The sequence below is a fragment of the Ptiloglossa arizonensis genome, chromosome 9 (genome assembly GCF_051014685.1).
Source record: "Ptiloglossa arizonensis isolate GNS036 chromosome 9, iyPtiAriz1_principal, whole genome shotgun sequence".
Taxonomy (NCBI): Eukaryota; Metazoa; Arthropoda; class Insecta; order Hymenoptera; family Colletidae; genus Ptiloglossa; species Ptiloglossa arizonensis.
In genome coordinates, this window is record NC_135056.1 from 3,441,845 (window position 1) to 3,456,683 (window position 14,839).

Here is a 14,839-nt window from a genome sequence, read left to right on the forward strand (position 1 = left end):
CTCATTTCTTGATTACGAGATACTTATCGAATCAGTGATAGTATTTAAACAGGAACGAAATTATTGTGTTTCTTAATAGCTAACATTTATTAGAAAGCTACGCCTATGACGCAGTATTCTCTCACTCGGTCTCACTACGGTCGCTGTTGATCTTTGTCGCCGTCTTCGGCCAATGGCGATTCTTGCTTGCGATCATACAAGCGACAACGGACTACTGGCGGAGAGAGGATGTAAATTCGCTGTGCCTTCTTTTCGTAAACGGATAATACTAATAAAATTGTACAGAATCATTCATAAATACATGTCCATACTTCAGGGGATGATTCTACACATTAAATTAGGTAAAAAACGTTATATGAGCATATGTTCTACGTGTCTTATTTTTCGAGATAGCATTGAGTTTCTCACTTGCTTAAAAATGTCAGGTACTCCTTGAATACTTGCAAATCCATGTTGTATCCTTTTTCGTAGACCTTGCACATTGTTCGCTTGCGTTGTGTACACAATAGATTTCACAAGGAGAGTGCAAGGCTGTGGAGTCACCGATTTAATTCAGATTTTACAGGATGGTAGATTTTGTTCTCCTGTTGCTGAAGGTATATAATTATATGGGCTACTATTCAATAATTTTTGAGCAGTGGCTCTTTTTTTTAATTCTTTTTTATTCGATATAAATTTTGTACATACAAAGATACATAATGGAGTTTAAATAAATTAGAAATAAAATGTCTTTACTTACTAGAAAACTTGCAAAAAATTTGTTTGCCATAAAAAAAAACATAAAATAGATTATGATTGAACACGAAAAGTTACAGAAACAAATATTGATAATATTTATAAGAATAATTTATACAAATATTTATTACAACCTGGTCTTCCTTTTTGATTCACGATTCTATTCGTCGCTCAAAGGCTTCACCGTACTTTTCATCTTACATTTGTGCTTACATTATAAATGTTTATATTAACGAAAGTTAAGAGGCTCTTCTTATGTTCTTCTTGCGTGACGCACGATTCTTATTATTTTGTAATAAATATTTGTATAAATGATCTTTTCTGTAGCTTTTTGCGTTTAACCATAATTTATTTTATTATGTTTTTTTTTTATGGCAAGCAAAATTTTTGCAAGTTTTCTAATAAGTTTATACGTACAAAATTGATATCAAATAAAAAAGAATTTAAAAAAAGAGAAAGAAGAAATTATTTTCATCCTCCCCAGAGTTGAATCCGTTTCTAACACGTACGACACTGATCCGTTACCAGTACGCTAAATCGTTACATTAAAATCATTCTGAACAGAACTTAATTTAAGCAATGATGAATCTTCAATTGCCAATATCTCAGAAATGATTGAGTAGTAGACGGTATATGATATATTCTTCAAAAAAGAACGAATTAAAAGGAACGTTGTGTAAATAATATACGTTAATTATTTGAGAACTGTAGATTAAGAAGATCTGCCAAAAGTAGAATCGTGTATTTAAATTTATTGAGTTGTTTACATATACACATAATAAAATTTTCATATATATAAATCTATTGGTTCCAAATTCATATCGAATTTACCAAAGATATATCGTGAATAACCATAAAAGGCCAGTGACTAGCGTCAGATACTTGCAACTATCAGCCAGTCTGAAATAGTGTTAAGAAACACCCAGATCATCACAAAAATATTTCTAGGCTCCACGATAACAAAATATTCGCATCAGCAACAAAAGGAGAATGTTAAAAAATACTCATTTTTGTGATCGCCTAGAAAAGAATGCTCGATTCATGCAGGATCTTTTCGAGTGTCTCCCAAGGAACAAAAAATGTCCTTATCAATTCCTCGAGATGGGAAGGTTGTCAAGAATGCATTCAAAATATAAATACAATGATAATCGAACTTACGTATATTTTACATTTCGTCATTTTCTTTTTCGCGTATTGAACTATCTTCAAAATAATTAGCAAGAAATTCAGCGTGCAGATGAATCGAAGCTTAAAATTGAGCAAATCCAAAGTATCATATAAAATCATTGTTACATGGGAACAGCACCCAACAACGCGTTCTCTAACTTTGCACCCACATGAGTGTGCAGATATAACTTCCAATACGGTTTTACTTTGGACAATTAATAAATATACAAAGTATTTTAAACTGTTTGAATATCATGCATGCAGTTTCGTTTTCAATAAAATGGTGTTAATTGATTCCACAACAATTTGGCATTTTTGAAAATCAATATTATGTAATGATATTTCAACTTGGAATCCAAACTTCCCCTGTCATTTATGTCTGGTCACTTGCTTCGTTTGATATGTTCCACATGCATATAAGCATAGGTAAAAAGACAGTTAGGTAAGGAGGACAGTTTAACATCCTAAGAAAACGAAATGTAAAGTATGCGTAAATTCGATTGTCATCGTATTCATAATTTGAACGCATTTGTAACAACTTTCCCATCATTTCTCGAGATAGTAATAAGGACATGTTTTGTTCTTTGAAAGACACTCTAAAAGATCCTATATGAATTTTTCATTTCCAGGTAGTACCAAAAATGGGCATTTTTTAACATCCTCCTTTGCGCGTGTCTTCATATTGAAGTACGCTGCCGTTGCGAATTGATCAAATTTGAAAATGACATTTTTGTTGCTTATAGACAAGGAAAGAGACTGAACATTTACTTGTCACATTCATTAAATTCTTTCCCAATATCAATTCATATATTGTCTTTCTTTAGGTTTTAGTAATCTTCGTGTAATAAAACATAAAGTAGGATAATTTCTAATCATTTCTATTGTGAGATATTATTATGAAGTGAGGGGGAATAGAGTTTTACAGATATGAACAGAAATATAACGACGAAACACAAACATGCAATATAACTACCACGACGCTGGCTACACAGATCTGCCCTCGATGTTAGCTACGAAACGACTCTCGTTCAGGACGATAGCCTTTCTTACATCCTAGGTTTTTCGACCTAAGTTATCCAAATTGCGAGACCAGTCATAGGGGATGACCGGATAGCCTTTATCTGGCGAAATCAGATAACGATTGTACCTATTGTAGTATATCTCTTCTTCTTGCCTTTCTGGCAAATGGCAATAGGAACATCTGTTACGTTCTCCCACTTCATCTAGCTGAGCTCCCTCACTTATTCGGTTTGGGATTTAACTTATCTGCTAGAAACCTCCAATTACATATTCGTGATCATCCAATTTCTCTCACTGTTGAATCTAGTGAGTACTTCCTGAGCTGAAGTGGAAAAAAGTAATCTTATGTAAAATGGATATGCTTAGGAAAGATAGGGTATCAAATATTCTGCAGAATGATAAGCTGGTTTAATGGAATAAAATCAACTTTGTAAAATTATAAGTATGAAAGAAACACATTAAAAATGTTGTTTATTATAATATTTACAATAAGAAAACTATACTACTATGCTACTCTAATATTAGGTTATCTGAAAAGTGAATATTTTAAACTTACTATTAAATATAACAAACATAATCTCCTTCTCTTTTTGTCACTTCTTCTCACTATTTAGGTAAAGCCATTATTCCATATTTTTGTAAAACTTCTCGAATTTTTTATTAAAATACTCTTGAGAGCAATTTTGAATATTTTCAATATTCAATATGTCGAAATTTTGCCCACTAAAAAGGGTTGCCATTCTTGAGAAAGGTGATAGTCAGACACTGTAATGTCTGGAGAGTACGATGGGTGTTGCAAAATTCCCCATCCAAACTCGTGTAATTCTTTTTTACTATCTTTGCCACATGTGGTGTCGTATTGTCATGGTAAAATATCACCTTCTTTCGAATAAGCAGTCCAAGCCATTTTACAGCTATTGCTTCCTTCAATCTGTCCAACTGATTGCAATATATATCTGAATTCATTGTTGAATTTTCTGATCACAACTTATCTCACAAGAACAAGCCTCGTTTGTTCTTTCCGATGTTGATGCGTTGGCGAGCGTACCGGTTTTAGCCGTAACGCACCGTTGTGGTTGGTGAATATCGATTACAGCTGCCTGCTGTCCTAGGATTGACCCTGATTGGAAGGTGCCGAGTAGCGTTCGTCTCCGGCAAGTCGAGAAGTCAACCCTAAGAGAGGGATTAACTAAAATCTGCCTTTACACTTTGCTGCTGTCCATTCCTTGCGTGTTCGTAGACGGGGTCACCACTTTAGCGGCCCTAGGGGTCGAAGGTAGGAAAAGGAAAGAAGAAAGCGTTTTATCCCGGGTCTGGTAGTGGACTCGCCAGTAAGGCATCCTAACAGACCCTGCCTTTATACGCCGGGACATTGGGAGATCGGTAAGGGACCGTATATATACCGATCGAAGCAGGTACGGAAACTTGCGAGAAATGGTCGGTGGTCAGTTTCCCTCTGGTGGCAAGCGTGGGTAGCGCCGCCACACTTGTAATTCAATCTCATGTTCTTGTGCTGCCTGAAAGATTTTTCGAGAACTTCCACGAATTCCGATTCTTACGATTCTTGGCCTTCCACGACCTTTTCTGGGTTTTTCAGAGATTATTTCTATCTCCACTACGTCGTTATTATCTTCTAATGAGCTTTGTCTTGCATCATCTGCATCACTTATGTTTTCGATCAGAGTTTGGCGGCTCTATGTTTGAAAATGTATGAGAAAGGAATAGGAGTGGGGAGAGCGTTTCATCCCGGGCCTGCTAGTGGACTCGTCAGTAAGGCATCCTAGCAGGCCCTGCTTTATACGCCAGGACATTGGGGGATCGGTAAGGGACCGTATATATACCGATCGGAGCAGGTACGGGAACTTGCGGGAAACAGTTGGTGGTGAGTTTCCCTCTGGTGGCAAGCGTGAGTAGCGCCGCCACAAGAGGATGATCCAATTCCGAATTCTCTACTGTTCCAAACGGTACAATCAGTATTTTCTTGCTGCGTTCTTTGCATAGAATGCCGCGACGTTTTGCGTTATAACGTTCCTTTTCTAGTAATTTTACGTCACAGCATTAGATTACAGTTTTAGTTCCTAGACACCAAAATCTATATGCCTTTGACTCGGTAGAATAACCGGCAAGAATATACTCCTTTCATTGTCGTACAGTAGGCAGTTAGTTTTGAGTTAATAATAAATATTATATACAAAAAATGCAAGTATTTAGTTACAATTTTTGTGATGAAAAACATTATTCACCTTAATAACACTGAAAAAAGTACTGTACGAAAAAAAATCTAGTTCTCGTTTATCCTTTAAAGTTTGAAACCGTTTGAACTATAAGATACTTAATACTTTCACGACTTGAATTCTTATATCTAATACTGTTAAAGCCTTCGAATGTTAACTTTAAGATACTAATAATATTAGAAAATTATGTAACGATTTTCCATGCAATAATTTGTTATAATTATCAATTATCATTGATACGATTGTTCGGAATGTTGAACGACATATGATGAATACAATACTATTGTGTTGAACAATAGTCAGACACTGCCATACGACTATCGTAACAATTTAATATTTTATTATTTGAAACGAAACAGATATTTAAATGTCTTACCTCGATAATAACTCACCTTATACATTGAAATGATGGAATATTAGCAGTATCATTTCATTCTTACAATGAAACTTTAATTACGAATTCATGAACATGTAATACACTTGTAAAATACATTTTTTCACAAAATACTGTGAAGTATTTAATAAAATTTTAATTCTAACATTACATAAATAAACGATACAATAACGTAATTTTTATATATAATTATAATTACTTACTAGCCAAATTGTTTGAATCATCGATTCACTTATGAAAGAAACAACAAACAATTGTGTTTAATCACGTCAGTCCGAATTCTACAATTCTTTCAATACTTTCAAACGATTTTTCAACATTACTTCGAAAAATTTTCGAATTTTTAGTAATACTGATTTTCATAGTCATAATACGCTTACAATTGTTTAAATATTGTAATAAGTTATATAAATTTATTTAATTAGGTTCGATTCGGAGACTCAAAATTTAATGAACGATCTTCGACAAGAGAAAGCACAACGTGAAAGAGTGGCCAGAGAAAAAGAAATTGCAATTGCAGAAAAGTTTACTATAGAACAAAATCTGAGCGTAAGTATATCCGTTTACATGCGTTTTTATTAATTTTTCAATTTTTCTTCTTTATTATGATACATTTAATGCTTCAACTATGCAACTTCCGCGCATTTCATGTATACCATTTTTCGTATTCGTTATTTTCGAATGCAGGACGCGAGACTAGAAATTGAGTTGAAAGAAGAAAGATTGCGAACGTTAAGTCAAGAACTTGAAGAACTAACTTTTGGTGGTAAAACTGAAGAAGAAGTAGCGCAATTAAAGAAGGCTAAGCACGAATTGGAGAAAAGGGTAAAAGATCAAGAAGAAGAACTCGATGACCTCGCTGGTCAAGTACAACTTCTCGAACAAGCGAAACTTAGGCTTGAAATGAGTATCGAGCAACAACGTAAGGAAATGCGTAAAGAAATGCAGCAACGAGACGAGGAATTAGAAGATGTGCGTGGTACTGCGCTTAAAAAAGTTAAAGCTCTGGAGTCACAATTAGAAAACGAACACGAAGAAAGAACAATTCTGCTTCGCGAAAAACATGAATTAGAACGTCGCTTGGTCACCACTGAAGAACAAGATCGAGCTAAGCGTGCTATGGAGACCGAAACCATGCACAGGTATGTTCAAACTAATTCTTAAATTTTCTTTGTATTTGTAGAATATATAGAATGATGGAAAATATTTTACTTCGTTATACGAAGTGAGCTATTAATTATAACTACCTTGTACAAGTTCTCGTGCATAGTAAAAAAAAAAAAATGGTTTATATAAAAGGTGCACACAATTCTCAGCAGGCCATACGTTATACTAACCATTTTGACACCAGTCTTTTAAAGTGTATTTTAAACTTTCTGAAAAGGCTGCAAGTGCAGCTTGCTTTGCCTCAATTGTATTGAAATCAAAAAATAATGCGATCCTTTTATTGTAACTCTTTAAATCCCATTTTTTAATAATGTTCACACGGGTGACGTAATAGTATGTATATTACTTAATAATTTTTCTCATTTTTTCGAACAAGTAGTCAACACCAATACAAATAGAAATTTTGTATATTTTTCATGATATTTTTACGGCAGTAATATTAATCGAATGATGAAGTTTCTTTGATGAAAATGAGTTTAAACATAACCACGTGCGAACTATTTTTAATTATAATTTATTGAAAACATTTCTGAAAAAAATTTCAATTACAAACAAAAACAATTGTTTTTCCCCTTTTCCTTGTCGAAACTCAAAGCAAAATGAAATGAAGTCAGAGGAACCAAAAGCAAACAAGAAATGATGACCCAACCGAACCATCGATACTTTGTTTCGTTCTTTACGACACAAGTATTATCCGTCCACGAAAAGAAGGCACAGCGTGTTTACAACTTCGCTCCACCCGTAGTCCGTTGTAAATCGCCATTGGCTGAAGACAGCGATGAAGATAAATGGCGACCGTAGCGCAATCGAGTAAGAGAGAATACCGCGTCATTGGTGTAGCTTTCTAATCAGCTATTAAGGAATAGCTATTAAGAAACAATAATTTCGTTCCTATTTTTATACCATCACTAATTAGATAATTAGTTGCTCGTATTGAAAAAATGAATACAATTTAATATGCGTAATAGTCATTAATATTTCGAAAATTATTTATAGCGAAAAGGACTAATTTGTATTTATTAAAAATAATATAACGCCGCTTATACTCATTTCTATCCAGATAAATTCTATATAATTACAATTTACATAAAAACAAGTCATACTAAAATTAAACGAAGCACAACCTTTAAATTTTCTTACATTGCAAATTATAAAAGTTATACTTGTTTTAATACTAACGTGACTTGCTTTTTCGTAAATTGTAATTGTATAGAGTTTATCTTGATAGAAATAAATATAAATGGAAAATATTAATGATTATTACGCATATTAAATTCTATTCATTTTTTCATTACGAACAACTTATCGAATCAGCGGTAGTACCTAAACCGTAAGCAAATTATTCTGTTTATGAATATTTGATACTTTTATTGAGAGTCTACGCCGTTGCACCTTGCTACGAATTCGTCCTCACTTCCACTTGCACTTGCAACTAACTATGGGTGGATCGAGGATATAAACACGTTGTGTCTTCTTCTCGTAAACGAATAATAGATGCACACCACTTGTTGTATGTACAATATTAAGTATAACAAATCGATAATTTTAAAGATATATGTAAATGATTAAAATTACATATGTACTGTGAATACCAACTTTGGCAAATTTCTTTTATCAAGATAACCGTGACGCAAATAATAAAAGTGGGACTTTATAATCACAAAGTCACGATTTCGAATCTGCTGTATCGAATACTATTTTTTATGGCTCGTGATTCATTTACAACCACAACAATATGTTAAATGCTAAATCATAATTACACATTCATTACAAGCATAAGAACATTTATTTTTTGCAAACAGGGAAATATAGTACTTTTTGTTCGAGTTAATAATACATATTCGCGCTAATGTTTTATTACATTCCGTTAACGTTCCACCGAATATATCGATTGTTGAGATTAGTGACAAATTCGCAGTAATGTTACGAGTCAGGGCCTCTCGTTACCATACTTATAAACACACATACACAAATGTACAATGCATAGGAACTTGAGTTGATTCGCTCGTTACGCATGATACAAACGCATGTACCATCCTACATTTTTGATATGCGTTTTTTTATGCCGTTATTGAATATTGAGCAAGAATGTGCTACTTTGTATATATAATCCGGATTTCCGTGAATTTTTCGACTTTATGTGACAAATTCAACGAATAATTATTCGATATTCGCAATTGGCTGAAATCTTGCAAAAATTCCGATTCATAATCATTTGCAAACGCCTGTTCAAAGAAACATGCTTAAATACACTTGATATGCTGCAAAATAAATAAATTGAAAAGGAAGTATGCGGGTGAACGAGAATCAAACACGCGATTTCGATCATATGAACTTCTTCTTCTGTCATCTGTATTACAGTCACTCCCATAGAGTAAACGGATCAAGATTGATATTCATAATGTAGGTATGAAAAAATCATGGAATTATTACATCATTTCAATATTTTGCACACAGCAACTGACATGTGCAATCTACCATTCTGTAAGAATAGATTCAAATCAAAGGCGTACAATTCTGGTCCTTTCTTTATTAGCGTAGATAATTCTTAATACTTTTTCACTTGGAATTTATCGTTCTTATGAATTTTTATATAAAAAGGAGAGCACTCCGCTTAAAGCTTCAAGATAATCTTCAACTTTCGTTAGAAGAACAAGCTCGGAAAGAAGTGCTAGAATAACGCGCGTACATATTCATATCCCCTTCGAGATCATGCAACTTTTATATAAAACATTTCTCATATAATACATAGTTTAAAAATTTGTCGAGATACTTAAGTAAGTGTTTCACCCTGTATGTCTTTCGATAACGTGACCAGTTTGTTTATGCATCAGATTGAAGAGAGATCTAAAAAGAACGAAAGCACTACTTAGAGATGCTCAAACAATGCTCGAAAGATCTAAGGGCGAATCAACGGGCAAGGCAGCTTTGAGACAATTGAAAAACCAATTAGAGGATGCTGAATGCGCTAGAGCAGTCGCGATAAAAGCAAAGCAGGCATTGGAGCAAGAGTTAAACGAGATACAAGCATCACTCGAGGAAGCACTGCGACAACGTTCTGAAGCTGAGGAACGCGCTAACGTAGCCAATCGAGAACGCACTGAATTACTTTCGCAACTGGAAGAAAACGAAGAAGAGCTCGCAGAAGTAAGCATTTTATTTAGTCACGCAAAGTTTCAATTCAGAGCAGCACATTATTCTTTTATATGTGTAATATGGAAATAAGGAAAGGAGTATCAGCAATAAAAGCACACGATTCCAATATCTTGATTAATCTTGAACAAGGAACATTGCATTGTAGCAGTTAATCGGATAGAGTCTTTGAAATTATTCTGTTTCCAAGAAATATTTAATTGTAACTGTACAGTATAAAATTTAAATGCGCAGACAACTGTATAGATAAGCTAACGTAATTTGTATTAATTTGTGTAAAAAGGTCTTGAAGAAGTATCGAGCAGCGGTTCAACAAGTGTCAGCGGAACAGGGACAGTTACAAGAGGCGCAGGTACAAATTATGGTTCTGGAGACAGAAAAAAACTTGTTGGAAGATCAACTCTCAGAATTGACGCAACGACTGGAATCAGTTGAGCAACTTGGCGATCCTACGGCAAATAGTCTCGTCACAAGACGACTGGAGTTTCGTACCAAAGAGCTTGAAAGCAAACTTGAACTGGAACAAACGACAAGAGCACGCTTGGAAGTAAGTTACATTTTATTTGCAATTCCGATATTTTTACGCGCCAACGCGTTCAAACGGTCTGAATATGTGTATGTACAATGTCTGAATAATTTAAATTTCATTTATCGATTCAGTACGGATAATTGGATCTATTTTACAATTATAGATATTGGGTTGTGTAGAAAGTTCATGTTGAATTTTAAGGAAAAATCGAAGACAACTCATTGAAATTTCGGTATACATTTATTGAATCATATAGTTGCCATTTTGTTCCTCAAACTTTCTTCATCTTTCACGCAATTTGAAGATTCCATCCTTTCAAAAGTTCTCAAGTTTTTCGCTGAAAAACTTTTCAATATGACTTTGTATATCGACCAAAGAGTTAAAGTTTTTGCCATTAAGAGAATTTTGAGGCCATGCATTGTCCCGATGAAACACGACTTTTGTTCAATCGCTGCCATTAATTCGAATTAATTCGAATAATTCGTCTTTTTTTAATTCGTCTAATTGCGAGCAATATTTTTTCAAATATATCGTTTGAAACTCATAACATAGGGTTCCTTTCTAGTTCCACCACACACAGAGCATGATTTTCTTTGGATGAAGATCAGCTTTTGAGATCGCTAAAGGTTGTTCATTTTGCTTTGCCCTAGACATTATTATAGATAATCTATTTTTTTATCTCCCATCACTACTTGCTTCGAAAATTATATCTCCACGTTGCGTTTATGGAGCGAGTTGCAAATGGAATGCGGTTCAGCATATTTTTTCCGTTAAATTGTGGGGGCCCATACATCAAAACGGGTTACATATCCAAGCTTCACAAAATGCTCGCAAATAGTGGTTCTCGATATTTTTAATATTTTTTATAATTCGCGTGTCGTATGGCGTGGATTATTTTCGATCAGTGATGCAATCTGATCTTCATCAGTGGTAAAGTGTCTACCCGGGCATTCTTGATCGTTAAGGTTAAAATTACCAATTTTAAACCTAGCAAACCACTTTCACACAGTTCTTTCAGCTATAGCACCTTCACCATAAACAATACATATCTTTCTGGCCGGTTATGTGGCATTTTTGCTTTTCTGGTAAAAGAACAGCATGAAATGCCTACAATGCACTTTGTTTCCTTCCATATTTAAAAACGTATAAAACACAAAAATTAATGTAGCCTAACCAAATTTTTTCCTAAAAGTGCTTAAAATATCACATTTTAGAATATACACGTCAATTGTTTTCAATCATTTCAATCATATTCAGATCTGTCCTAATGCCACCTACCGAAAATCGGTGCTACGAACTTTCCAGACAACCCAATGTATAATTATTATTATAATTAGCGATTACTAATATTACAACCGATTTGAAAAGAGACTGGTTGTGTTAAGAATGTGCCAATTAATAGAAACGGCAAACATATTTAATGTATTATAAAATACTAAGGAGTACAAAAGAAAAGAATTGAATATCTGTATAACATTTATCGTGTGTGTATTATTCTTTTAGGTTACAGTTTTTGCTACTATTGTTAAGTATGTTACTAATATTATTCTATCCCTGATATAATGGTGTCTGCTTTCCACAATATCAAGATTAAGTACGACAGGCCCAAATTACGCTTAACTAAACTTATAATCGAGTAGATGATCTGATAAAGGACAGTTTCCCGGCAGTGAAGACAGTTCTCGTTTACCTCCTTTGTTTCGGTGATGTAAAAAGATTTGATTTGCTTTTTCTCTATTCCTTTCCATCAACACTCCTCCCTCTCCATTTTCCTCTCCCTGTCTTTAAGGAAACAAACTGGTAGAACGATTTATAATGAATGCGAGACAAAGGAATAATGGATATGCGGTAGATTCAAAGGTTTTTCCATCAAAGTTTTTAACCGGACACGTCTACTTTACTGTGATTTAGGAGCTGGACACCACACATTCTTTTGGTGACCGTACTCAATAATATGCTTTTATGTAAACCTCTGTAACTCCTGTAATAGGAATAAAACAAACTTTACTTTCTCTCTAGAACGATTGACTGAGTATAGCATCAATCATTTCATTATAATTGTCTTTAGCAGCCACTTTTCAAACAATCGATGCATCTGCAATGCAATGATTCTAAAATGTCGTAGAAATATCGCTACATTTCCTTATAAATAACTGTTTTTCCTATATTTCAACAAGAAAATCTCATAAATTGTACTTTAATTGAGGTTTAAAACAAAACAAAAACATCTTCCAAACAGTGGCATGTGTAAATTTATATATACAGTTATATATACAGTAAATTTAATTAGAAACGGTGAAACGGATTTAAATCATTAAAAGTATATATTTAGAAATGTTATTCTGTATAGAGGAGAACATCAGGTGGTATAAATAATTTTCCTATAGGCGTAGTGATGAAAGAGATATCAAAGTCAAGTTAATTTTTAGTTTTTATAAATCGGACTATGTATTGTTTTTATTCATAATACAGCAACGTTTGCACAGACAAATACAATTACCTAGAATATGAGGGAGATTTATTTCCGGAGGTGGTTGAGGTAACACGTAAAAGTGATAGGAAGAGATTTAGGCAGGAATTTAAGAGAAAAAAAGAAGAATAAAACAAAGTTAATGGGTGAAGTGTGTTAAGGAAAGAGTTGAGTGGAAAAAAAGCGTGCGAAAATATAAGGGATTAGTGAAGAAAAGGAGTGGGAAAGTAAAGTGAAAATTTGGAAGTTATGTAGAAAGATGACAAAGAACGGAGAAGGAGCCATCTGGCGAGTAGGATAGGAAGTGATCATGGAGCGATGAGCGAAGAAACAAGAAAGATCACGAAGGAAGGAGAAAAGCTACGGGCAGGAAGAAGTAAAGAAAAGAAGAAGAGAAGGACGCGAGGTAATATGAGAGAGAGAAGGAAAGAAAGCTCAGAAGTATAGTGCAACAAGGGAGGGGAATCGGGCCCCAAAAGGAAGATAAAGAAGGTGTGGCAGAGAAAAGAAGAGGCGAGAAGATGAAAGCAACAAACGCCGAAGTATTAGCAGAAATGTTGTGCTGGGAGTTGGAGATACAAAGAGAAACTATGATGATAGTTTCTGGCGCTAACTAAGGTGATCAATGAAGGAAAAGGAAGGGGGGAGCTAGCAGCGTTTCATCCCGAACCTGCTAGTGGACTCATCAGTAAAGCATCGTAGCAGACCCTGCCTTATACACCGGAATATTGGAAGATCGGTAAAGATTGTATGTATAATTATATCGATTGGAGCTGGAGTTAAGACAAATAGCAGAAAAAGAAAGGAAAGAAGGAAAACGGGTCCTGGTAAGATATGGGAAAATATCTATAAACAGGAATGGTGGAATGGGGGAAGAACAGAGGTGGACGCGAAAGAGGAGGGAAGAGAGGCTGAAGAATGGAAGTTGGCATTTTGAAATGTGGCGAGGTTGGAACATAGGGACACAAATTTTTGGAAAGAATTGAAAGAATGGAAGATGATGGTGTTAACATAAACATGGATCGAAGAGAAAGAATGGAAAAGAATAAGAAGTAGACTGCCTGACGGATATAGGTGAATAAGACAAGACGCGCGAAGAAAAATAGGAAGGGAGCTATGGGGGAATCAAGGAGGATAGTATGAATGAGAGTGAGATGCTAGTGATAATAAAAGTTATGCTGAAGTGATAATAAAAATAAGTGATAATATATGTAATAACGAAGTGATAATAGATAATTGCCGGGCTGTATGTGGAGGGAGACGTGAAAGAAAAGATAAACCAAATTAGAGAGTGGGTGGAAGGGAAGGAAGAGGAAAAAAAGGTTCTGATCGGAGGAGATTTTAATGAGCAAACCAGACAGCTAGGAGGAAGAGTTAGATAGGAAGAAGAGAAGACAGAGGAGGATGTGGAAAGTAGAAGCTCAACAGATGGAAAAATAAATAGGGGAGAGAAGAAGCTGATTAGGATAAGAGAGGAAATGGGTTTGTCGATAGTAAATGGTAATATTAAGGGAGATGAGAGGAATAAATTCACATACGAAGGAGCAAGGGAGAAATCAGTGATAGATTATGTGATAATAGGAAGAGGAAGAATAGAAAGTACAGAAATAGGAAACAAAGTCGATTTAGATCATTTTCCATTAATAATAAAGATTAGAGGAAGGGAAAGGGTGAAAAAAAATAGAAGGGGATCGGAGAATAGAAGATCAAGGAAAGGGTGTTGGAAGTGGGAGAGAATTCAAAGATTTAGAAATCGGATAGGAGTATTAAGGAGAGGGGAAAGAATTACAAAAGACAAAGTGGAAAGGGACATGAAGAGAATTAGAGGAGTGCTAGAGGAAGAAAAAAACTGAAGAAGAGAAACGAGGATGGCGGAGTAAAGAGTATTGGGAGAAGAAGAACAATGCAAGGAAGTGGAGAAAGGGAAAGGCGAAAAGAGAAGAATACACAAGGGCAAGATATGAACATAA

At 34.6% G+C, this 14,839-nt stretch overlaps 1 protein-coding gene across 3 annotated transcripts in view; it reads left to right on the forward strand.

Annotated features, from left to right (window-relative positions):
• LOC143151497 (unconventional myosin-XVIIIa) overlaps positions 1–14,839 on the forward strand; it is a 209,444-nt gene that overhangs the window by 184,511 nt on the left and 10,094 nt on the right. For all 3 annotated transcript variants that reach the window (XM_076320673.1, XM_076320675.1, XM_076320674.1), the window contains 4 exons: positions 5,976–6,099; positions 6,238–6,692; positions 9,552–9,864; positions 10,154–10,417. In XM_076320673.1, the coding sequence (XP_076176788.1) occupies positions 5,976–6,099; positions 6,238–6,692; positions 9,552–9,864; positions 10,154–10,417 (1,156 nt within the window). The remainder of the gene's footprint in view (positions 1–5,975; positions 6,100–6,237; positions 6,693–9,551; positions 9,865–10,153; positions 10,418–14,839) is intronic.